Raw genomic sequence first — 23,473 nt, 5'->3', positions numbered from 1 at the left:
TAAGAGAAGTTTTTACAGCTCTAGCAGTGATCCTCAACTAGTTTAATTTCAAGGAGCCCCAGTTTGAACTTTGCATTAGGCTACCGACGCCCATTTAATAGCATTTCTATCTCTGGGACCCCCAATTTATATTATAAAAATCAATGTTAATTTAACTCTGAGAGTGTACAAATTGAACCAAATGGACCCCAAATTGAACATTTGTACAGCATAAGAGTCCATTTGGTTCCTAATTATCATTTTGTTGGGGACCCCCTGGAACTGCCTCAAGGACCCCTGGGGTTCCCCGGACCCCACATTGGGAACCACGGGCATAGCCCAAAGAGTTATAAATAATGGAGACTGCACCGAAATCTGCTCACCCTGCAGCGTATGAGGCGTTTTCACCCCTTCTTCCGGGTTGGAAAAGTGGTGCAGGCTCCACCTGTTTGGGCCCCATCTACGTCATCTCACCCCAAAAAGCGATTGTCCAATGCCAATCCAAATAGTTTAGCAACGGTTGCTATGCAGGTCAAGCTTTCTTCGCTGCTAACGTGCCTATTGGACAAGGATGGATTGTATTCAATTCAACGGAGCTCTCATGAACACGCCGGGCCGAAAGCACAAACGAGCACCTTATGATGATAAGTTATACACGATAACCGACTAACACCACAATAAGAGGAAAAGCGATTTAAAACACATAAGATCATTTAATAAATAAACATGATTACATCATGGAAGTAAAGATATCTTTGAACTTTGAAGCAACCTTTCTCAAATCCCCAATCCAGTGTAGAGAGGACATACATACGTACATACCGGTTAACACAAACAGTATTACATGGAGATTGTTGAGGCACTGTATCGCTTCGCTTTCACAAACCAAAAGGAAAATGCAGAAGGAAGCATCTGACCTCCGTGTCAAATAGCAGATCTACAAGCTCATTCGGGTCACATCGCAATGCGCTGGGGGCTTGTAGATCGGCTATTTTCACTATTTATCTTGTAAATAAGTGGTTAACTCCCTCAGCTCGTCTTCCTTCTATCCATCCCTCTTCCTAAGCTGTGTGGCTACAGTGTATTGATCCCTGCAGCTCAATGGACAAACTATCCACTTCCCTGTCTAATGGCCAATTAGGATACTAAACCAATGCATCTTTAATACTGACATAAAATCAGTTAAAGGATTTTCCAGAAAGTGACTTGTTCCCTTCAGGAGGGATTTAGCAAGCCTTACAGGAGGAGCATATGGAGAATATGAGGAAAAGGATTGGGGTTGGAGAACTGTATGTTCTTAAAAAACATGTACATAAGAATAATGTATTATTATTCCACTGTGATAGAGTGAGAAAGGCAATGTTTATTCTGTACATCTACAAAGCACCATCTATCGTGATGGCATGATGTGTCAATGTGTGAAGGATGGTGTTCTTTTGCCTATAAGAAATGCAAGAGTGAGAGTACTACATCTAGCCGGTAGAGTCAGTCTCACAAGATAAGTATTGGCATTGAGAGGGGAGGGGAGGATACAAGCAACAATAGATAATGTCATATCCATTGAATGTTACCACACCAGCAGTTCAATATCCCTGATCTGAGGCAATATTCAATGGCTTTTAACAAAAGCAGCAGTGGCCAAATATAGTCCCAGAACAACACTACAGAGAGCATAGTGTCAAGGGCCATGCACTGAACAGTGCTATGGTATAACTGCTACAATTAATCATACGGGCAAGAATGGTATCAGTATAAAGGGTCTCAGGTGACCGTTCAACAGCCGAACCCTTGACGCTTATCGTGGCCTACTTGAGGCTGCTCTGCTTGGGCAGTCTGGAAGCCAGCAGCAGTTCCGACTCCTCTTGGGGCCCGGGACCCTTCATGGCCATGCTAGCGCCGACCATCGCCGGGTAGCTTCTGTTCCTCCTCATCCCGTCGGGACTAAAGGGGGAACCCGACCTCCGCAGCCCACCCAGTGGCGCCAGGAGGGGGCCGGGACTCACAGCCCTAGCGCCGGGTGCACCCGCCACGCCCAGACGCTTCACCTTGTCCAGAAGGTTGAGGTTGTGGACCGTGACGTCCGTCTGGCTCTCGCAGTCCCTCGCCCTCTGCCGGCCTCTCGTCCCGTCCCCTGTCACCTCTTTTAGGATGGAGCGAGCCGGCTTCGACGCCAGGAAGTTGTCATAGGACGGGCTCTTGAAGTCAAAGCCCAGGGGGGTGTCCGCCGCGCTGCCGCCACCGCCAGGAGGGTGGGCCGAACCCCCCTGCCCCGTAGGGGAGTTGGGAGGAGTAGAGGGTCGCATGGGGTCAGGATGGGGGGCTCTTTGGGGGGCGATGGAGGTGCTAAATAGGAGTCCTCCGCTGCTACCCTGGCCGTGCTCCAGGCCCTGGCTCTGGTGATACATGGCCGCCGATATCCCTCTCTCCTGCAGGAGGCGCACTAAGCCAAGGGAGGTGCTGGTGGTGCGGGTAGCCTCCCTACAGAGGAAAGACACACTTCAGATCAGGGTTGTGACAACCATGACATTTTAGTTGTCCATTCATTGTCATACAAATAATGGCCATTAAAAGGATCCCTGGCTAATAAGACAAATATGCCTTAAAACATTATACCTATACGTTATATACTATAACGTATAAAAAATTAAATAAAAACACCTTAAATATTTTATTTTTCTCATTGAAAGATTCTCTTTTTATGAAAGAAATACAATATTTAAGGTGTTTTTATTATTATTTTCTGCGCTGCGATTGGCTGAGCATTGCATAACGGGTGTGCCACAGAGGGATAGAAGGGAGAGAGAGAAGGTAAGGAGTGGGTATGTCATATCCCCGAACGGGTATGGAATAGTAGATTAAAATACGACTACGACGGCATCAAGGCCCGCCAAAATACATTTTAGTCGACTAAATCAACTGTAGATTTAGTCGACTAAAACCTTATGATATTCAGTCATCTAAAACTAGACCAAAGCTAAAATATTCCAGGGGACTTCAAAGTTTCATTCCAAAGACTGTGACTAAACTAAAATAGAAATTTGCTGCCAAAAACAACACTGGTTAATATCAGGCTGTAGTAATGTGTCCAGCGTGCCTGAGGTTGGTGGAGGACTCGGAGGGCCTGAGGCTGAGTCGGCGGGGAGTGCAGGAGGGCGTTACAGCAGGAGTGGTCAACAGAGTGCTGGTCATCACACAGGAGGACGACGTAAGGCCTGGGTTAACACTGCACGGAAGAGGAGGAGACATAGAAAACATGCCTGTTAAGCAAAATGTTCAACTAAACATGATTTGAAACTACACTTTGGGTTGGAGGGGGGGGGGGTGTCGCAGTCACACATCATCGTACCAAAATGAATTGGTATGAATTTGGACATATGCAAAACTTTTGTTGACTGATGACAGACTGATGTCATCGTAATTATGTCATAGATGACTGATATCACCTACTAGCCTACATGTACTGTGACGAGTTGGCCTACTGCACGGGTCATAAACTGGCCTCCAAGTACACATGCTAACATATCCTACAATATGTACTATGATAACCAGTACTTCATCACACAATGAAGCAGGAAAAGGATTCAGACACGAGTGAAACACATTTTGAAAGTGTGTTTAACAAAGAAGGACAAGAATTTCGGACGAATAAGGACGGAACACGTTCAGTGTCTCTCTAAATGGCTCTAAAGAAGAAGTCTGGATCACCCACCAGCTACCTTGACGAAGTCCCTTTCAAGATCAATGACAAGTACCACTGTCCAGCGAAGGTGGGTCTGCCTGTCGGATTACCAGACAGTGACGCTGTGCTTGCCGCCATGCAGTACGACTTCTCTCTGGAGAGAGAGGTTCTAGCCCGGTACACGGACGGCAGCAGTGGAGAGACGAGACCACGGCCTTCTGCAGAGGACCGTGGCCCCCCGCCCCTGGGGATGGACCCCTTTCTAGCAGGACTCAGCCATGATGCCATTCTCACGCCGCTGCCCGCCTCCAGCCTGGGTCCCAGGAACACGCAACTGCCGCCCGCCGCAAACCTCGACCCCGGTAGCGCGCACCCCGCTGCTGTCCGGCAGCGTCACGGCCTCAAGCTGTCCGACTTCGAGCGTGAGGAGGACCCGTTCGATAAGCTGGAGCTCAAGACTCTGGACGATAAGGAGGAGCTCCGCAGCATCCTCCAGTCCCATCAGCCTCCTGCCGGGTCTGTGCCCGAAGGCGCCCACGTTGGACTGCCGCGTGACAGCCCCCCTCCTCCCGGCACCAGCACTAGCCTCCCAGCCCAACAACGCTTCACCTACAATCCCGACAGGCTCACCGCCTTGCTGGACACGGACAGAGCCCGTACTCCTGTTCCTAGGAGAGGGGGGCTGGAGACGGACGAGCGGTCTTGCAATATTCCCTCTCTGACCTTCCCAAAGCAGTCACATCCCGGAGACCGTGACCCCACCCCGTTGGGGTACGGCCCGCTACCCCTTCACCCCGCCCTTCAACAAAACCTGCACAACAGCGCCGTGCCGGCCCTTCTCAAAACCCAGGAAACTGTTGCTCCAGAGCCACCCAGCCATCTTAGGAATGGAGCACAGACACAGACCAAATCAGGCCCTGCCGGCCCTCCATGTGGCCTGACCCCCACCGAGCGCCAGTGTGTCGAGACCATCGTGGTCATGGGCTATTCGTACCAGAGTGTCCTGCAGGCCATGCGGAGACAAGGGCAGAACGTGGAACGGATGTTGGACTATCTGGTCGTCCACAGTGGTCTGTGCGAGCGGGGCTTCGAATCCAGCGTGGTCGAGGAGTCCCTGGAGATGTACCAGTGCTCGGAGGAGAAGGCACTGCGGTTCCTCGAACTCATGTCGAGGTTCCGCGAGATGGGCTTTGAGCGAAAGACGATAAAGGAAGTGCTGCTGGTCCACAACAATGATCAGGACAAGGCTCTAGACGACCTTATAGCCCGCGCTGCAGCCAGCTAGTCCAGCCAGCATAGCCCCTCCCCCCTCATTCTGTCCACCCTATCACACTTTGTCCTGCCAGAGGAAGAGAACAGGGATGAAAGACCACACCCCTCTCTGTGCTTAAACACACGGATATCTCTGTACTTCTGGAGGACTGTGTGTCTTTTTACAGGGGCGGCGGTGGCTCAGGGGTAGAGTGCCTAGATGGTAACCGTAAGGTTGCCAGTTCAAACCCGGGCTCCCCCAGAGTTACTGTCGAAGTGTCCTTGAGCAAGACACTGAACCCCTAATTGCTCCCGATGTGCTAGTTGGTGCCTTGCATGGTTTCCGCTGCCATCGGTGTATGAATGGGTGAATGTAATGCGCAATCTCTGTAAAGCGCCTTGGATAAAGGCGCTATATAAATGCACCATTTACCATTTACCATTTACAGTGCAACATGTTTGGGGGGAAAAAAGTACCTCCACTAAATCTTCACCCGCTTATGCTTTATACCTTTTGAAATATTTAACTTCAATTTCTATGATAATGGAAGTCAAGGGGGCTCCCATCAGGCTGTATGACTCCACATTCCAAGTGTTTGGAGTCATACATATAGATATGTCATAGACGGCTGACGTCACAGGCTCCCCACAGGAAGTCCGAGATCCACATTGGAGCCCTGTCGATCCAGAGATCCACATGATTCGATTTTTTTTAAACCCATAAACGGTAAATGGTGTATTTATATAGCGCCTTTATCCAAGGCACTTTACTGTGCATTACATTCACCCATTCACACACACATTCACACACCGATGCCGGAGGAAACCATGCAAGGCACCAACCTGCACATCGGGAGCAATTAGGGGTTCAGATTCTTGGTCAAGGACACTTCGACAATAACTCTGGGGGAACCCATTACTCATTCCCTGCCGTTAAAGTGTTCACTAAGGCTGTTCGCTAACCTATGGGTTGTCCTTGGTTTTGGTGGTTCTCAGGAGCCCTCGGGACACATCAATGGCCGGTGGAAAAACCTCACACAATGCAATCCACACGGACTGCTAGCTTGCTCTACACCAGAATCTGTAGCTTTCAAACTGTCCCATATAGATCATGATTCTTTTCCGATTCTAGCACAACCGTGCGCGTTATTTTAGGGCATGGCGCTGCAGAATATTCTATGATTTTTGCAGGCAGGGAATGAAGAAAAGCATCTGTGTCATTTTTAGCACAATTTTATACTTAATAAAAACATCTGTTTGTATTAAGAATATGACAAAATAGTAGATATAAGCAGATTTATACGCTCATTTTAGAAAAATCGTGAAAATCCTTAACTCAAATCTTTGCTTCTGGTACAAAACATTTTCAGCATTTTGGGGGTCCTTGACATGAAAACGTTTGAGAACCACTGAGATAGAAACATGAGTTTTTTCAGAAAACATTTGTAGAATCGCCCTCAGGTTTTAAGGTCGACAAGGTTTTAGCAAATGTTATGTCAAACTGATATATTTCAGGACTAATGTCCTTACTCTTTATGTGTTTGTACTATTTTTCACTTGTGAGATACAGTGTACATCAAGACAGTGTATGCCCATTGCCCAATGATACGAAATGCAACTGTTGCTGAAGTGCAACCCAGCTGCAATGTACAATAAACGTCATCTTTTATTGTGCACTTATTCCTATTATACTATGTTACTTTGTCCCTTTATATATCTCTTATGATTCATATCTTCTCATCACATAATTTGACCAGTACTATATCATAATAATTATTATCTGTGTATTCAATAATCCTTGGAACATGTCGCGTGATACTGCCATCCTGTCATTCAATTGAATCATCACTCACCAGTGTCACCACCACCCTTAGTTAGATCTATACAAAATTCACATCACATACAATAACGTCATAAAAAATAAACATTATATCGTAAAAATATATATATAAATATATATATACTATGTTGTCATTTCTCAATAAACATGAATTTCTAAAAGTGTGGCTGTCATGTGAATCTCTGACCTCATTATGGCCAACCAGCCTGTGACGCAGCGCGACGTGTTTTGACCTCGTTGTTGTATAGACTCGTATTGTGTGAAACAACGCGCCCGCGTGCGCAGAACCGCTGTACGTATATTACTCGGACATCAGTTATAAACAGTGGCAGACGCGCAGCAGCAGGCTACGCTGCGGTACAGCAGGTGTGCCGCTGCTTACCTGGGTGTGACGCGTGTCTGCTCATCAGTGGGGTGAAGGATCCGACACGTGGTGAACGTGTAGGTGGAGCTGGTGTGGGCCATGCATTTTCCTGGGTAGTATGCAGCTGGAAAGAACACACACACACACACACACACACACATTGTATTACTATACTTGTGAGGACAACAACATTTTAGGGTGGCTATTGGGCGACGCTAGCCGCTCCAATGCGTGGCTTTGTGTGTGTGTGCTTTGTGTGTGTGACGTCATGTGGCAGCCAAGTCTATGGACTATGAACCCCTTTTGGTGTTAGCATTACGTTATGCTTTAGCTATTTAAAAATAGCAGATCTACAAGCTCATAGTGCGCCACCGAGTGGCGCGCTATGAGCTTGTAGGTCTGCTATTTTTGAAAAATCGAAGAACGACTGACATATAAACATAGCTTTTTCAGAAAACTGTCATTTTCAAACATTGATCAGATTAAAAATTTGTTTTTAATCTGATCTCAGGTCAGAATGGGTTAAACTCACCCAGAGGGTCGGTGTTGCTGAGATGCGGGGACGGGGATGGCGAAGGTGGTGTCGGCGCCGTGAGGCTGGACTGGAGCTGCTGCTGCTGCCCAGGGTTGGGGGTGCTGGAGGTGCAGGAGGAGGAGGAGCTCACAGCTGGAGATGACGAAGCAGAGGAGGTTGGGAGGTTCTGGAAGTACTGCTCCCCCGGCTCGTCCTCCTCAAAGCCGCCCCATGGGTACACCTGCACACAGAGAGAGAGCGTTACGCGTGCAGTGGTGGGAGAACTCAATCAATGCCACAACATTAAAATATACAAGTAAAGAATTTGACTTGAGAAGTACAAAAGTATTGGCATCAGTATACTTGCAGTACCAAAGTAAACGTACTAAAATCTTTCAAGATTTGTCAAACAGGCAACGTAAAAAATGGCATGGGGCTTAAGTGGTTATATATTATAAAATTATATATATATAGAAGTATTGAGTATAGAAAAATTATGATACTCAAGTGAAGTACAGTAATTGTACTTAGTGACTTACAGTAGACATGCACAGATGAACTTGAACAGTTACATTATGCATCAATATACAGTACATACATGCACTTGCATGCACACACACACACACACACACACACACACACACACACACACACACACACACACACACGAGACAGGGTATGACCAGACAGGGGCGTCAAGAGGTGTCAAGAAAGCGCCTAAAACAGGCGTCTCTTTCGGGTTTTTAAACAGCTGGTGGACGTAATGACGCTAGTGGCGGCTTCAATTTGTAGCCTCGGCAAAGCGTTTCCATTTTTCTTTTGCCCACGCTACAAGTCGAAGCCGCTAGCGTTATTTCCATCCACCAGCTGTTTAAAAACCTGGAAGAGACGTCCTGTTCGGGGCTCTTCCTCGACGCCTCTTGGCGCTATACCAGTGGTTCCCAAAGTGGGGTCCTTCAGGGAGTTCCAGGGGGTCCTCAGCTAAATGATAGTTTGGAACCAAGTGGGCCCTTATGGGTCTGTTAACTCTGAGTGCGCAAATGGAAACCAAATATTAGGGTCTATTTGGTTCCATTTGTACACTCTCATAGTTAAATTAACATTGATTTTACAATATAAATTGAGGGTTCCGGAGATAGAAATGCCATTAAATGGGGGTCCGTAGACTAATCCCTGTCAAACTGGGGATTAAATGGGTTGAGAATCACTGCTAGAGGCATAAAAACCTTCTCTTATGGGGGTCCCTGGCATATCTTTTCAAATGGGGGTTCCGCGGGCTAATTCGAGTCAATTTGGGGGTCCTTGACATGAAAAAGTTTGGGAACCACTGCAATATACTGTCTGGTCATATACCCATAATATACAGAAGACACACCTGCTCCAGCTCTAATTCCAGAGGTCTGTAGCCTTTAGGCACAACTCCTGGCCTGGCGTCTAGGATCACACCCAGGTGTGGCTTGGCTAACTGCTGCCAGTGTTGCAATGTGGCAGAGCCTAGTGAGAAACGACAACCAAAAAGAGCCTACATTTATACTTTGTCACACGACAGTCGCTCTGCGAAGAAATGCGTCAGTGTCGAGTTACACCATGCAGTTTGACCACAACTGGGAATAACATCATGTACTGTTTCTCAAGGTCTGGTCCGGGGGTCCACGTGGGGTCCTAATGGACCCTTACGGGTCTGAAACTCTTCTTTGAGTCCCCAATCTACATTGTAAAATTATCGATGTTAATTTAACTCTTGAGCCTGACGGTGCACACCCTCAAGAGTTACAGACCCGGTTATGGGTTTATTTGGGCCCCCTGGGGGTCCCCGGACCCAACATTGAGAACCAGTGATGTAGAAGACGATTACGCAAAGATAGGATGGGTTTCACTACTCTGACATTTGAGATTGAGGGGAAGGAAGCCATTTAGTTTTAACCCATTTAGAACGATAAAAAAACACCTTCCAAATCCTGATAGGCATTTTCTGAATAACTTCTGAATTTAATTCATAACATTTAAAAAATATGTTGCGAGATAGATAGATAGATAGATAGATAGATAGATAGATAGATAGATAGATAGATAGATAGATAGATAGATAGATAGATAGATAGATAGATAGATAGATAGATAGATAGATAGATATAGCAACAGCTAATGTTGCTAAAAAAGGAGTTCCCGGATTGAAAGGTATACACTATACAGTAACAACGAAGTACAGTATATATAACAATAAGCCTTGAAGAACAAGGGAAGAGGAGACAGACCATGACATTAGTTTATTAATGAAAAAACACAAAGAAAGACGCTGGAAACAATAGAAGAATTATAGGAAATGAGAAATGGAGGTTAGAATGAGAAAGGTTTTGTTTTTATTGTACAGACACAGAAATTAAATAGAGATCATACTGATGAGCATAACAGAAAAAGAATAAGGGATGATATCAAAATATAATGAAGTAAAGGAAGAACATAGAAAATGGAAACACAAATGAAAACAGAACATGTAGTGATGATGTGTAATGTCTATATGATGTAGAAAATGAACAAATAAAAGTATTTTCAACCAATAGGAAAGCTCTAACTTAACCGCAGTACTGATTTATCACCAGCAGAGGGAAGCACAAGCAAACAAAAATCAAGCAGCAGTAACCTGTACTTTCAATTGGACATCAGTTGTGGACTGTGGTTTCGTTAACTCATCAGTTTTCAAGTAAGGGTGTTATTGGCAAACATTGCTTTCCAACTATTTTAACATATAGTTCCTTAATGCGTCTAAGTTGGGATGCAGAGTCTAAGTTGGTAAGTCGGCCGGTACCATGTGCACATCTGTGGTTCTGGACAACCGGATCTGCATGCCTATGGGCATATTGGGTTAGTTTATGGTTATGTCTGAGTCCTAGTGACATGACTATATATGGGCGTATCTGGGTTTTGTATGGTTAAGTCTGAGTCAGACCTGAGCCCACCTATGCTTTCTATGGCATAATCGATTCCCGGCAGGAACCACCGGGTTGGTTAGGGTTTTCTTTTTTTCTGTGTGTGCGTGTGTTTCTACAGCCAGCCTCTCGGCTTTGTGTCTTTATAATAGGGACGCGGGGATGTGAAACCTCTTGACTTGTGATGGTGCATCAGAGACCAGAAAGAGAACAGCATGAGTGACATCGGCATCTCCATGCTCTCCATCGCCACTCGCATCCTTTTGCTGCCCGTCTTGTCTCGAGCCCACCTCCTCCCCCTCTCCCTCTCTATGCCCGCATTGGTCTTCCTCAGCCACCCCCATCCTTCCACGCTATGCCTCCTCCTCTCCTCCCCCTCGTCCGTCTGCCAGCCCCGCTTGCTCCCTTTCCTCGCCCCCGCCTCCCAGTACCGCCGGTCGCCCGCCCTCTTCCTCCCCGCCTCCGCCGCCTTGCCCTCACCTTCCAGGGGTTTGACAATCTGGAGCTTGTCCGGGAGGTAGGGGCGCGAGGCCCAGAGGTGGATGCTCCCCAGGGACATGATGCTGTCCGAGGGGGTCAGCCCACCACCCAAGCCGTCGTGGAGTCCTCCCCCGCCATGCCCTCCTCGCCTCCGCTCCCTCTCTTCCTGGAAGAAGTGCCGCTCGCTCAGGTTGTTCTGCCGCCGAAGAGACAGGCGCCGCAGGGCCAGCCTGAGGTCCTCGGCCCCGCTGGCCTTCTTCTCACGGACGTCCGCGCTGACGGCAGAAAACAGAAATTGAACAAAAAGGTAAAAAAAAAAAAAAAAAAGTTTCCATGAAACGGATTCATAGAAGGTTTGCCTGTAAATGTACATTGTGCTGTCAGAGTTGGTTATCTAGATATGTCGGATAGATCCATAATAGCACCAATATTCAGTGGGTAGCCACTAGCCTCGACAACCTTACAGGCGCATGCAAAGGCTAAACTTATGTTATTTAGACAGCATTATGTAGACATAGCTCTCTATAGTGTATAGTACTCATAGCTTTATTGTAGAGATGTTCTACTGTTAGACAGAAGTTAGCTTCTTAGCTTACTTATGATTCTTGATGATTATTACTTGCGGAAGCAGAGCACACAAGTACTGTGGTCGACTGGATCAAAAGTGGTAAAAGGTAACGTGTGTGTGTGTGTGTGTGTGTGTGTGTGTGTGTGCGTGCGTGCGTGCGTGCGTGCGTGCGTGCGTGCGTGCGTGCGTGCGTGCGTGTGTGTCGAGGTCGGCAGTACTTGCGTGCTCTTGGCACCTCGACAGAGTGCATTTCTAGTTTTGTATGTATTTGATTGTAAGCGGGAACAACACATTGTACCTCTGTTCTTGCTTACTGTAAATCTCTCTGGATTAAGAGCATCTGCTAAATGCCTAAATTGTAACCATGGCGATCTACGTGAAAGTGAGTGAAAGAAAGCTTTCGTTACAGCTGTAAGACCCCACCCATGCCCCTCCTCGTCGTCCTCCTCACCTATCCTGATTGGACGCTGTCTCCATCAGAATGCTCTGAGCGCGGTTGTCTAGGGTGGGCGTGGCCTGGCCACTGGAATGGGGCGAGGTCCTGCTGGACAGCGACTGGTTTGAACCGGGGATGTTGCTGTTGGACGGAGTCAGCGAGCGCCGCCGTGCCGTCTGGTTAATGTTCTTGACCGTCTCAAACACACGCTTGCGGTGAGTCCTGTGCACAGCAAAACTACATTGTCAGATACCGTATATAATATGTTGTGTAAACACTTTTTTTAAATCTATTTCTACCTTGTTCATACTAGGTCTAGTCTACTTGCCAGCCCATTGAGCCGCCCCATTGTGAACCGGACTTTATGAGTACCCTAAGGTTTTATGTTAGAAATGTTGAGTATGGGTCCCCAGCATTTAGAAACTGCTGGATGCTATGTTGAGCAATTTTTATAATTAGCATAATATGTGATCATACCATTAACAACCTATATAAGGCAAAAAAAAAAAAAAAAAAATACATCATGCTATAAGTATCATGTGACGTGTCAAACTAGTGGGTTTTAATGATTCTGAATCCATTCCAAGCATTCGTTTTGCACAAAAAAACACTCGTTGGGCTAAAAAACGGCCATAGCCGTCATCACAAAATGTGATGAGGTCAGCACATTTGGTAAGTGAATGTACTTACTTCTGCTCTTCACAGTCAGGGTCATCAAGACACATGTCCTTCCTCATGGTTCCCTCAATCTCAGCCGCCAGGGAGTCCTACGGTACAAAATAAAATAATGACAGTGGTGGAAAAGTACTCAATTATTTTACTTAACCCATTTAGACCTGAGAACAGATTCTACAAAATGTCTTCTAAATCGTGACAGTTTTCTGAAAAAATGTTGAAAACCACTGTTTCTATCAGTGGTTTTCAAACTATTTCATGTCAAGGACCCCCAAAATGATAAGTAATTGGGCACCGACCCCATCTGAAAATATGTAGGGCCCCCCAGAAGCAAAGATTTGAGTTAAAAACGTTCGCTCTGAATGAATATATATTGAACAATTTGCGCCACATTTTCACGATTTTTCAAAAAGCAGATCTACAAGCTTGTAGCGTTGCACTCGGTGCCGCGGACCGAGCTTGTAGATCTGCTGTTTTTCAACAGCTAAAGTATAACATAATGCTTAAAACACCAAAAGGGGTGTCCTGAATAGCTCGGCTATTTTCAAATGTGGTTACTGTATGTTTTGTAATAATAATACAAATATACAAAGAAACTAGTAACTAAAGTTCAAATAGTAAAAGTACAATATTTACATCTGAGATGTAGTGGAGAAGAAGTAAAAGTAAAAAATACCTCAAAACTGTACTTAAGTACAGCACTTAACGTAAATGTACTTAGATACTTTATACCACAGGATAATGAGCCAAGATGTCCTGCCTAAAACTCAGAAAATTATCTCTTCTACAATGCATCACGATGCATCAGTGAGGTAACATAATCCATTATCGCCGATCGATTGTATTTTATTTAATATGAAATGAAAGTGGTAGTGCAATGTGCATCTTGCTGCTTCTATTAACTGATGAAATTTTTGCCATATTTGTGCAGCAATACAGAAAGGTGAGAAAATAAATGCATGGTGGAATCGAATCGTTAATCGAATCGTGACGCACACCTCTAACAGACACACACAGGCTCTCTCTCTCTCTCTCTCTCACCATGGGGTAGAAGCCATGGGGGTGGTAGCGTCTGGGAGTTCCGGCAGGATAGTTCCGGTTCCTCAGGTTCTTCAGCTCTTCCTGGGCCTCATGAAGCATCTCGATGCACTCCATGTACTTGTGCTCCAGCTCCTGAAGCTGAAACACAGCCGACAACATGTGAGCTCATTACAGAGTCAGACACACTATCGTTGAAACACAGCCGACAACATGTGAGCTCATTACAGAGTCAGACACACTATCGTTGAAACACAGCCGACATCATGTGAGCTCATTACAGAGTCAGACACACTATCGTTGAAACACAGCCGACATCATGTGAGCTCATTACAGAGTCAGACACACTATCGTTGAAACACAGCCGACATCATGTGAGCTCATTACAGAGTCAGACACACTATCGTTGAAACACAGCCGACATCATGTGAGCTCATTACAGAGTCAGACACACTATCGTTGAAACACAGTCGACATCATGTGAGACAGACAGAAATTACAGACAATTACAATTTAGACATTTAGCGACTTACAGTAAGCAATGCATCAAATGTATAGAGACAGTTACTGCCTCAGTAATCTAGGATCATCGGTAAGATGGAGAACCGCACGGTTCCCAGCTTGATCCCGGGCTCCCCCAGAGTTAGTGTCGAAGTGTCCTTGAGCAAGACTCTGAACCCCTAATTGCTCCCGATGTGCAGGTTGGTGCCTTGCATGGTTTCCGCCGCCATCGGTGTATGAATGTGTGTGTGAATGGGTGAATGTAATGCACAATCTATGTAAAGTGCTTTGGATAAAAGCACTATGTAAATGCACCATTTAGCATTTACCATTTAACCTAGCATGTGTGATAAAGTGTGATAAAACGCGGTAATCGCATGTCAACATATCATGCAGTGGCACTCTCCTGTCAGCTGTTTACACCACTAGCATGCATGCATGCATGCATGCATGAATGAATGAATGAATGAATGAATGAATGAATGAATGAATGAATGAATGAATGAATGAATGAATACAAATTGTGTGGATGTCAACAGACCCTCCTATCTCAAACAAGCTTTACTTAGTCCATTTCACACAGACAAAAGTGAGTGAGTGAAAGTGTGTGTTAGATGAGGGATCGGGTGCTGGCGTTACCTCGAAAGTGAGCTGTCTCTGGGCATCTTTAGCTGCCACCAGGTGCTGAGTGAGCTCCTCATTCTCCACAGCGCACTGGACACACACGCACACGCACACGCACACACACACACACACACACACACACACACACACACACACACACACACACACACACACACACACACACACACACACACACACACACACACACACACACACACACAAACACAGGTTATGCAAAGACTCGCCTCATTTCATCTCGTCTAGTCTCATTTGATCTTGTCTTGCCGTGTCCTCATTCCAGCTCGTGTCGTCTCGTCTTGCCTAATTTGGCTTCATCGTGTCTCTTCTCGTCTGTTGTGTGTGAGTGTGTGTGTTTGTGTGTGTATATATGTGTGTTACTTACAGTCTTGGCTTTCTTCTGCAGGTCTACTATCTGAGAGAGGAGGTGTGTGATCTCCTCCTGCTGCCGGGCGGCGTCCTCGGTCTTACGAGCCAGTTCCTCTGCTATGGTGGAGATGTGGAGACTGGACAACCCTAGAACAGATAGGGCGAGACAAGCCTTTCGTGATTTGACGGGTTCTGGGGCACGTGTGTCATGTTTTGCCGGTAAAGATGGGGTGCCATGGATTTGTAGCCTACTTTTTCTGTTTTGCATGTGTCTATGGACGCCCAGTTGTGGTTATAAAATGAAAATATGTGTATTTTTGGATTATTCTTCCTGAAAGCTGAAAGCCTCCGAGTCAAAAGGCCCAATCGAAATACACCGCTTTAGTGACGCACCAAAATCATCCCCTCCCCTTTTTATCGTACAACAACAGCTGTGGGCGAGGCTTAAGTTCAGGTGGGTGGTCTTAAGGTGAAAACCAGGTATACTTAAAGGGACACTTGTTATGTCATGTTAATGAGAGTTTAGAAGATTTTCAGGGGTGAACTCATGATCTTTGCCAGCGATTGAGCTGAACACAGAAAGAGAGATCAAGAGAGAGACAAGTAAAACCTTTTTTTTTGGAAATTGATAAAGAGAGCTAGGAGGAGAGAGATGACAACTTACTGAGTTCCTTCACACAGTCATTGACAAGCTGCTGTTCCTTCTCCTCGTAGGATTCCGTCTCTGACTTCAGATGGCTGGCCTGCATGCACACACACATGCATTACACCACATGTATCCTTCCCTTCCCTTTTATTTTTAATTATTATTATTGCCACAGCCTATAGCCATTTGCGCACCAGCTGAGAGACAGGGATTTAGAGAATGCTAACAGGCACTCAAATGAGATGTTAACGTCCTGTAAGTAGATGTGGAAATAAAACTAGTGTTGACTAATCAATACAAGTGGCTCTTATTTTGATGAGGCAGTTTCTGCACAGGAAGTAGGTTTCACTTGTAAACAATAAGCTACGATGGATGAGCTGTCAAAGTACTAGTCGCTAAACCACGTTAGCGACCATATTTACAATTTGATTGGTCACTTAGACAATGTAGGTTACACACGCTGGAATTAAACATGGAACCTGCAGGCAGCATTAGGTGAGTAATTCATTGTATATGTGTTGGACGTTCGTGGTTGTGCTATTGATAAACGGACAGCTGCTGCTGGGATCCTAGGCTCCTGCTGCTTAACGACGACACTGTCTGTGACTAGGTGTACTAGTGTAGCTTTGCATCTGTTGCATCTGCCCGTGTGAAAGCAGCATAACGTCGTGGCAGGATATGAACGTCTGTAACCCCCCCCCCCCACTCACTCTTGAACGAAGTTGAACGAGAAAAAGTGGCGTTCACACACGCCAGAAATGAACGCGTTCACAATGACTTTCGTCAGGCAGAAATACAGTACGTTCAGTTCACGTTCTGCCCAAATGAGAACGCGTTCGTGAACTATCGTTCTTTGAACGCGTTCGGGTACAACACTGGACGTGTGTGTGTGTGTGTGTGTGTGTGTGTGTGTGTTGGTAGACAGTAGACACCTCTGAGCGGAGAGACAAGTTCTCCTCTTGCAGCTCTTGTAGTTTTCTCTGCAGTGTGTCGTTCCCAAAGCTCCCTGAGGCGGTGCCCAGTTTAGTCTTCCTACCGGTCCTGACGGACAGAAGACACACGACAGACAGACAGTTCAACTGTAAGGTGTGTTATACAGGAATGACTGTACATTAGTGGTTGTCAACGAGTGGTCCGGGAACCACCAGTGGTCCTTGAGGGGGTTCCAGGTGGTCCCCAGCTAAATGATGGAGAGTTGGTAACCAAATGGACCCTTATTGGTCTTTAACTTGTGAGAGTGTAAAATGAAACCAAATTTTACGGGTCCATTTGGTTTCATTTTACATTCTCAAGAGTTAAATAAACATCTGCATTACTTCATTTACAGGAAGGCTACACAATTAGAGAATGTACTGTATAATTTTTTTTATTTTGATCAACGTTTGCCTTTTATCTCTCCGATGGTACCAACAACAATACAGCATGGATTAGAAATGTGTAGATATTCTTTAGTCTTGGGTGTGCAAGGCTAAAGTCTATCATCAAATGGTGGTCCTTGGCTCAAATAAATAATAATAAATAATGGGCCTCGATATGAAAAGGGTTGAAAACCACTGCAGTACATGGTGGCGCTATACAAGGAGTTGCGGAGAGGAGGAGAGGAGAGGAAGAGGCTCACGTTGGCGAGCTGCTGGAGTCATCGTCGCTCTCCTCGGCAGCGGCGGTGTAGAACTGAAGCAGCTCGTCCTTCAGGTTCAGCTCATGGTGCAGCTGGGCCACCTGACAAACACATCAATTAGTATATCGCTGCTGACTGTCAGGATGAAACCACCCAACAATATTTTCAGGAAATGAAAAAATATACCGTACATTTTTCTGGAAATAAAGAAGAAAACCTTATATATTTTTTTAAAACAAAGCAATACTGCCTCATCAAAGTTGGTGTTTTTATATAGTAAATTACTTGCATGAGAGGTGGTGGATTTATCTGTTTTGTCTGAAGTGCTTTTTACTTACGGTACTTTCCATTGGTTGAAGTAACTAAGCACATTTACTGTACTGTACTTAATTACAATTCTACTGTATTATATAAATTTTTACTTTCTGGAGTATTTCCAATTTTCAATACTTTTACTTCTACTCCATTACATCTCAGAGGAAAATATTGTACTTTTTACCCCACTACAATTAATTGAAAACTACTAGTGATTTTGTGGATTTTGATTATTATTACAAAACACACCAACTACTTCAGAGGCAGCCATATATTTTGGCCACTTAAAAATAGCAGATCTACTAGCTCACAATGCGTCGCAATGCGACACATTGTGAGCTTGTAGATCGTCTATTTTCAAAATATTTTGACATTCTGCACAATGAGTACTTTTACTCACACAGGGCTTTAACTTGTAACAGTGTTTTTACATTGTGGTGTTGTCACCTTTACGTAAAATAAAACGTGCGTGTATGTGCGTGCATGCGTGTGTACCTCCTCTGTGATGTGGACCATTTGCTCCTCCAGATAGTCATTTTGCTCAGACAGAATTCTGTTCTTCTTAAGTAGCGACTGGCCAATCCTGGCAGCCAACTCCAAATCTCTCTCTTTCTATTGGTCAGAGAGGAGAGGAGAGGAGAGGAGAGGAGAGGAGAGGAGAGGAGAGGAGAGGAGAGGAGAGGAGAGGGTTTATTATTGGGGTTTTTATTTATTTATTATTATTGTATTTGTATTTTGATTTTGTAACCCATTTTTCACCCGGTGCCAATTGCCTAAGCTGTAATCATGGGCGCTACTCTCCCTCTGCCAACCTGGGGAGAGCCCAGAACTGAGCTCATGCTTCCTTCAATGCATGAGGAGTGAGCAGGCCACTTCTTATCACCTGACAGGGGGGGGAGTTTCCCTAGTAGAACGTAGCACGTTATTCCAACCTGCTTCCTTTCCCCTCCATCAGGCTGACCAGGTTAGGCAGTATAGAGACCAGGATTACTGCATACTTTTTTTGTGAGGGTACCTACCCTAGGGCTAGGAACAGATGGAAGGAAAAGACATGGTCACTGGATGCCGCAATGACGCTCATCTGTGGCAAATCTCACACTGGAAGTTCGATGAAATAAATGGCAGTGGATGGAGCCGGCTGGACCAGCTCATAAACAGACGCAATTTATGAACGAATGCAACCTTTGTCAGTTCAGGAATATAAAATAATATATATAACACATTATTGTCTGCTGTGTTGCTTTTCGGCGTGTACACTGTGTAATTTTCTAGGGGTCGTGCCAAGTATCGCGAGAAACCCACAGTTTCCTGTCTAGCAACTAAATCTTGCGATGATGCCTCCGAGACAGAAACGATACCTGCCGCTGTTTAGATGCCTAAATAAAATGATTTACTGTGCACATCGAAAAGCAAGTGATTAGAAAGCAACCTGTGATATGTCTTCTTTTATATTCCCGAACGGATTATGACTCAATCGTTCAAAAATAGAGCTGCTCCAGCCGGCTCCAGCCACTGCCATGTGCTTCATTGAACTTCCGGCGCAGCCCCGGCATCCAGTCACATGACTTCACGCCTCTTCCTTCTCATCTGTTCCTAACTCTAGGGGTGACGGGGAGAACATGCAGACTCCAAACACGAAGGCCCTTTAGCCACCTTTGGGTATGGGCGAAGGAGCCATTTTAGAGCTGCAAACATTAAAATGACTAAATACAATAAAATAAATGTTAACGAGCATTAAATATGATTGCTGACCACCGGTTTATGGCCTGACAAGCCTGACAAGGCTAATATTTATACTATGCTTTTAGTGTGAATAATTGCATTGAAAATACCATGTTGTATTGATGTTGTATCAATAAACATGTGTTTTAAAAGAAATAACAGACCCAGGACTTACAGATAATCATATAATATAATTAATCACTGACAAAAGACCAGGACTGATCGACGGAAGAGACGAGACATTGAATACAGTCTAGTATCTACATCGTATTCAGAGTAGATGAGAATCTGAAGCTACGTATATGAAGAGGTTATACGTAGTAGAGCTTCAGTATACAGTTAAGTTAAATGAGAGAGTAGAGTATGAGCGTCTGACCTCCTCCAACAGACGGGTGACAGCATCGATGTCATTGTAGGTCTTTGTCATCTGGCCCACTCTGTCTGCACATAGCACTGTGGAAGAGAGCAGAGTCAGTCACTCTGTCAGCAGCACATCTACTGAGACATACATTTTATCTGGTGTGAAATGACCAATCTCGTTGCCATAGCTATTAGCTAGCATAGGGCTGTCACCATTGATGCAATTTTTGCTTAAATTGAAATAAGTTTGATTAAGGGTTCAATTGTGTTGCTCTCATTGAACATTAGAACATTATAAATGTTTTTAGGCTTCACAAACAAAGGCTGCACAGGGCAGTTATGACAAATAACATACATATTGAATTAGTTTATACTTAAATTATTAATAACACATTAATTCATTAATTCATTGTGGAAATAGCAGGTGTAAATAATTGCGATTAGGCAATTATGTAATACGTGTGACAGGCCACACACACACACACACACACACACACACACACACACACACACACACACACTATTGAATCACTAGATTGATCTTATATCACTAAATGAAGGCCGGAATTATGTAACAAGTCATGTAATGTTTGGTCGATAACCGGCTATTGAACTCTGTGGGAGGTCTCATCGAGCAATTAGTATATCAACCAATGGAGTGGGATGGATTGAGAGGAGAACGTTTTCCATGGTGCACACAGGATTGTGTTGTCATCATTATTCCCTGGAAGTGGTATTGACTCTGTGAATCCCATCATCAATGATGTACCAGTTCACGAGTTGCACTTACTGTAGACCTGCACTTTGGTGTCATTACTTATCGGGTGACTATGAAGGAACTATAGGGAATAAACTCGACAATGTTTCATTTAAGCTTGTCCCACTTTTACAAATTAGAAAGACAAGAAACAAATATCCATTCCAGCCTGCATAGCCTGCTGATGAATGTTGAACCACTGGAAACCAAGAGGTAGAATCTGAATACAGCAACTGTGAATGCATGCGTGCATGCGTGCATGCGTGTGTGCGTGTGTGCGTGCGTGCGTGTGTGCCAGTGCATGTGTGCAATTAAAGCCTGAGATGTCAAAACCGGGTGAGGTCAAAAAGTCCCACTGACTCAGTAAAATCCTCTTAATGAGATGAAAAATGCCATGAATTCAACTCAAATAAACGTTTAAAAAAAACGGTATATATACCTGTATATATATCTGTCAAAGCAACATTTTCAATCACATCAAAGCAAAATATGTCTCTTATCTTTCTTCCATTTCTTCACACAGTCTATACATCCTGCTCTTATACTGTCCATAGGCCTATGTCCTCTCCGGTTAACAAAGTGACAGGACCGGGATAACTCTTTAAACAGTACTTACTTACTCCTGTAGAAGAAACCCTCTTCCTGCGGTATCACTCCCAAGATCTCTCAATCTCTCACTTCTGCTCCAACACGGCACTTACTGTACTCACAGACCGAATGATGTCCCTCCAACACGTACACCCTGACCCACAGTATACATAACACGAGAGAGAGAGAGAGAGAGAGAGAGAGAGAGAGAGTAGAAGAGCACCTATCTGTTTTGGAACAACAGCTGATGCTGAGTCGGAGGGAAAAACCAAAGCTGAAATCATCATGTTCGGATTGGATGATGAGGACAGGAAAGGGAACCAATCAGGGACCAGCAAAAGTGCTAATGGTACCCCCACCCCCCCCCCCCCCCCTTCCTTCCTTCCGCTCTGCCTTATTTTCCGGTTTGATTCTGTTCTCTCCGTTTTCTCCCTCTAGCCTGAAGGTCACGCAGCATCGATTCACCAAAGCAACAGTTACCATGGTGATTCTCTCCTCCCACTCTAGCGCTCTCTCACGCGCACACGTCACACACACACACACACACACACACACACACACACACACACACACACACACACACACACACACACACACACACACACACACACACACACACACACACACACACACACACACACACACACACACACACACACACCACACACCACACACAGCAGAAGTGCATGCTCAAGTAGTAAATCTTTTCCATTATGGACAACATTAAAAAGAACAACTGGGAACCACTTCTCTGGCTTCCTCCAATTAGGTCATATGGTGACTCCATGTGTATAAAGTTTATTGTGATTTCATATTCTCTGCCATAGAGCTCAAACAAATCTGCCTGCTGTATCTTTTTACATTAACTATCAATATTTCTAGAAAATCCAGGCGGTGAAGAAATACAATTATAGTTATACTGCACATAATTATTTATCCATATAACTTCTATGATTTTACTGGAAATGTGCTTCACCGCAAATGGGCATATTGAGAGTGAGGGGAAGGGAGAGAGGAGGGAGAGCCCGTTAATGATGGCACACCTGCCTTGTTATATACAAACAATGTATATATTAGTTTTTAAGGTGTCAATTTGCTTATAAGGATATAATTTGTTAGTATAGTAATCCAGAAGATGCCGCTCTTGAATTTATATATTATTAATTTCATTATCCTGTATGGAAAATTCTTTATTCACAGACAAACATTATCCAAATCAATAACTAACTTTGCACATTTAAATCTGGAATGGAACGTTGGTATGACTCCTATTTTCCCTGAAACCTCAAGTTAATTATATGATTGATTTTGTTTATTTTTACTGTTATTGTTGTGTTATCATTTGTCCTTTCGTGACTTTCCTGTAGTACAGTATGTGCTGTGCATTGTCTCTTGCCTGACGTCTATAAGATGAAATTGAGAATTGAGATCCATGGCCTGCAGTCACAAAACTTATGATCCTGATCTGCCTAATATGCAATAGTCTCCGTGTTTGCGTACAAACAGACACACACACACACACACACACACACAAACACACCGCCTCTATTCCGCGTCGTGGGACTCACAGAAATATTTGAGCGTTTCCTCTATCTGCTCGGTGGTCAGGTCGATGCTGGCGTCCGACGAGAGGATGGGAGTGTGCAGCCAGTCGTCGTTGTCATAGCCGTAGACGGTGTCAGCCCTCAGCCGGTACACCGGCAGCTGCTCCTCCAGGAGACTGATGATCTCAAACTCCGGTAGGTCAGTGCTGTTACACACATCTGACAAGACAGACATAGAGGGAGGGAGGAGAGCATAAACAGTGGTGGAACTGCAATAAGTAGAAGTCCGGAACTAAAGTAAGTAAAAGCTATGCAGAATGTCCCTTTTCACGCATGCAAATGTTTTGAAAGTATAGCAGATCTACAAGCGCACAGTGCGTTGCATCACGACGCATTGTGAGCTTGTAGATCGGCTATTTTCAAAAGGCTGAAATGTATGGGTTTGAAGTGTTTTATGTATGTTTTCTAATCAAAATATCTGAAGTAACTAGTAACTAATGCTTTCGAATAATTGTAGTCGAGTAAAAGTACAATATTTGGCTCTGAGATGTAGCGGAGTAGAAGTGAAAGTATTGGAAATTGGAAATACTCAAGTAAAGTAGAAATACCTCAAAATTGCACTAAGTACAGTACTTAAGTAAATGTACTGAGTTACTTTCC

General features: G+C 44.7%; 2 protein-coding genes across 2 annotated transcripts; one reads left to right on the top strand and one right to left on the bottom strand.

Annotated features, from left to right (window-relative positions):
- Positions 1-1,418: 1,418 nt before the first annotated feature.
- On the bottom strand, positions 1,419-22,898 carry trak1b (trafficking protein, kinesin binding 1b). Its single transcript, XM_083774103.1, has 17 exons — positions 22,838-22,898; positions 19,941-20,017; positions 18,338-18,454; positions 17,528-17,628; positions 16,842-16,950; positions 15,928-16,006; positions 15,280-15,410; positions 14,892-14,966; positions 13,755-13,892; positions 12,729-12,805; positions 12,054-12,260; positions 11,035-11,309; positions 9,003-9,121; positions 7,646-7,868; positions 7,132-7,237; positions 3,074-3,202; positions 1,419-2,457 (listed from the first exon to the last, which is right to left on the bottom strand). Exons 2-17 carry the CDS (start codon positions 19,989-19,991, stop codon positions 1,785-1,787), a joined length of 2,610 nt encoding a protein of 869 aa, XP_083630229.1. The 5' UTR covers positions 19,992-20,017; positions 22,838-22,898; the 3' UTR covers positions 1,419-1,784.
- LOC310868920 (ubiquitin-associated protein 1-like) lies at positions 3,657-4,943 on the top strand (the record flags this gene model as incomplete). Its single annotated transcript, XM_083779412.1, has 1 exon — positions 3,657-4,943. The coding sequence occupies one exon, from the start codon at positions 3,657-3,659 to the stop codon at positions 4,941-4,943; it is 1,287 nt and encodes a 428-aa protein (XP_083635538.1).
- Positions 22,899-23,473: the final 575 nt, after the last annotated feature.

Source organism: Protomyctophum parallelum (assembly GCF_964188405.1).
Source record: "Protomyctophum parallelum genome assembly, chromosome: 1".
Lineage (NCBI taxonomy): Eukaryota > Metazoa > Chordata > Actinopteri > Myctophiformes > Myctophidae > Protomyctophum > Protomyctophum parallelum.
This window is presented reverse-complemented; position numbering and strand designations above follow the sequence as displayed.

Excerpts from the sequence above, each read along its gene's own strand:
- trak1b (XM_083774103.1), bottom strand. The coding sequence starts at position 19,991 with ATGACAAAGACCTACAATGACATCGATGCTGTCACCCGTCTGTTGGAG. Across the intron at positions 13,893-14,891 it reads AGAGACAGCTCACTTTCGAG|CTTCAGGAGCTGGAGCACAA; the intron begins GTAACGCCAGCA and ends GCTGTGTTTCAG. Across the intron at positions 9,122-11,034 it reads GATTGTCAAACCCCTGGAAG|GCTCTGCCACATTGCAACAC; the intron begins GTGAGGGCAAGG and ends GTTTCTCACTAG.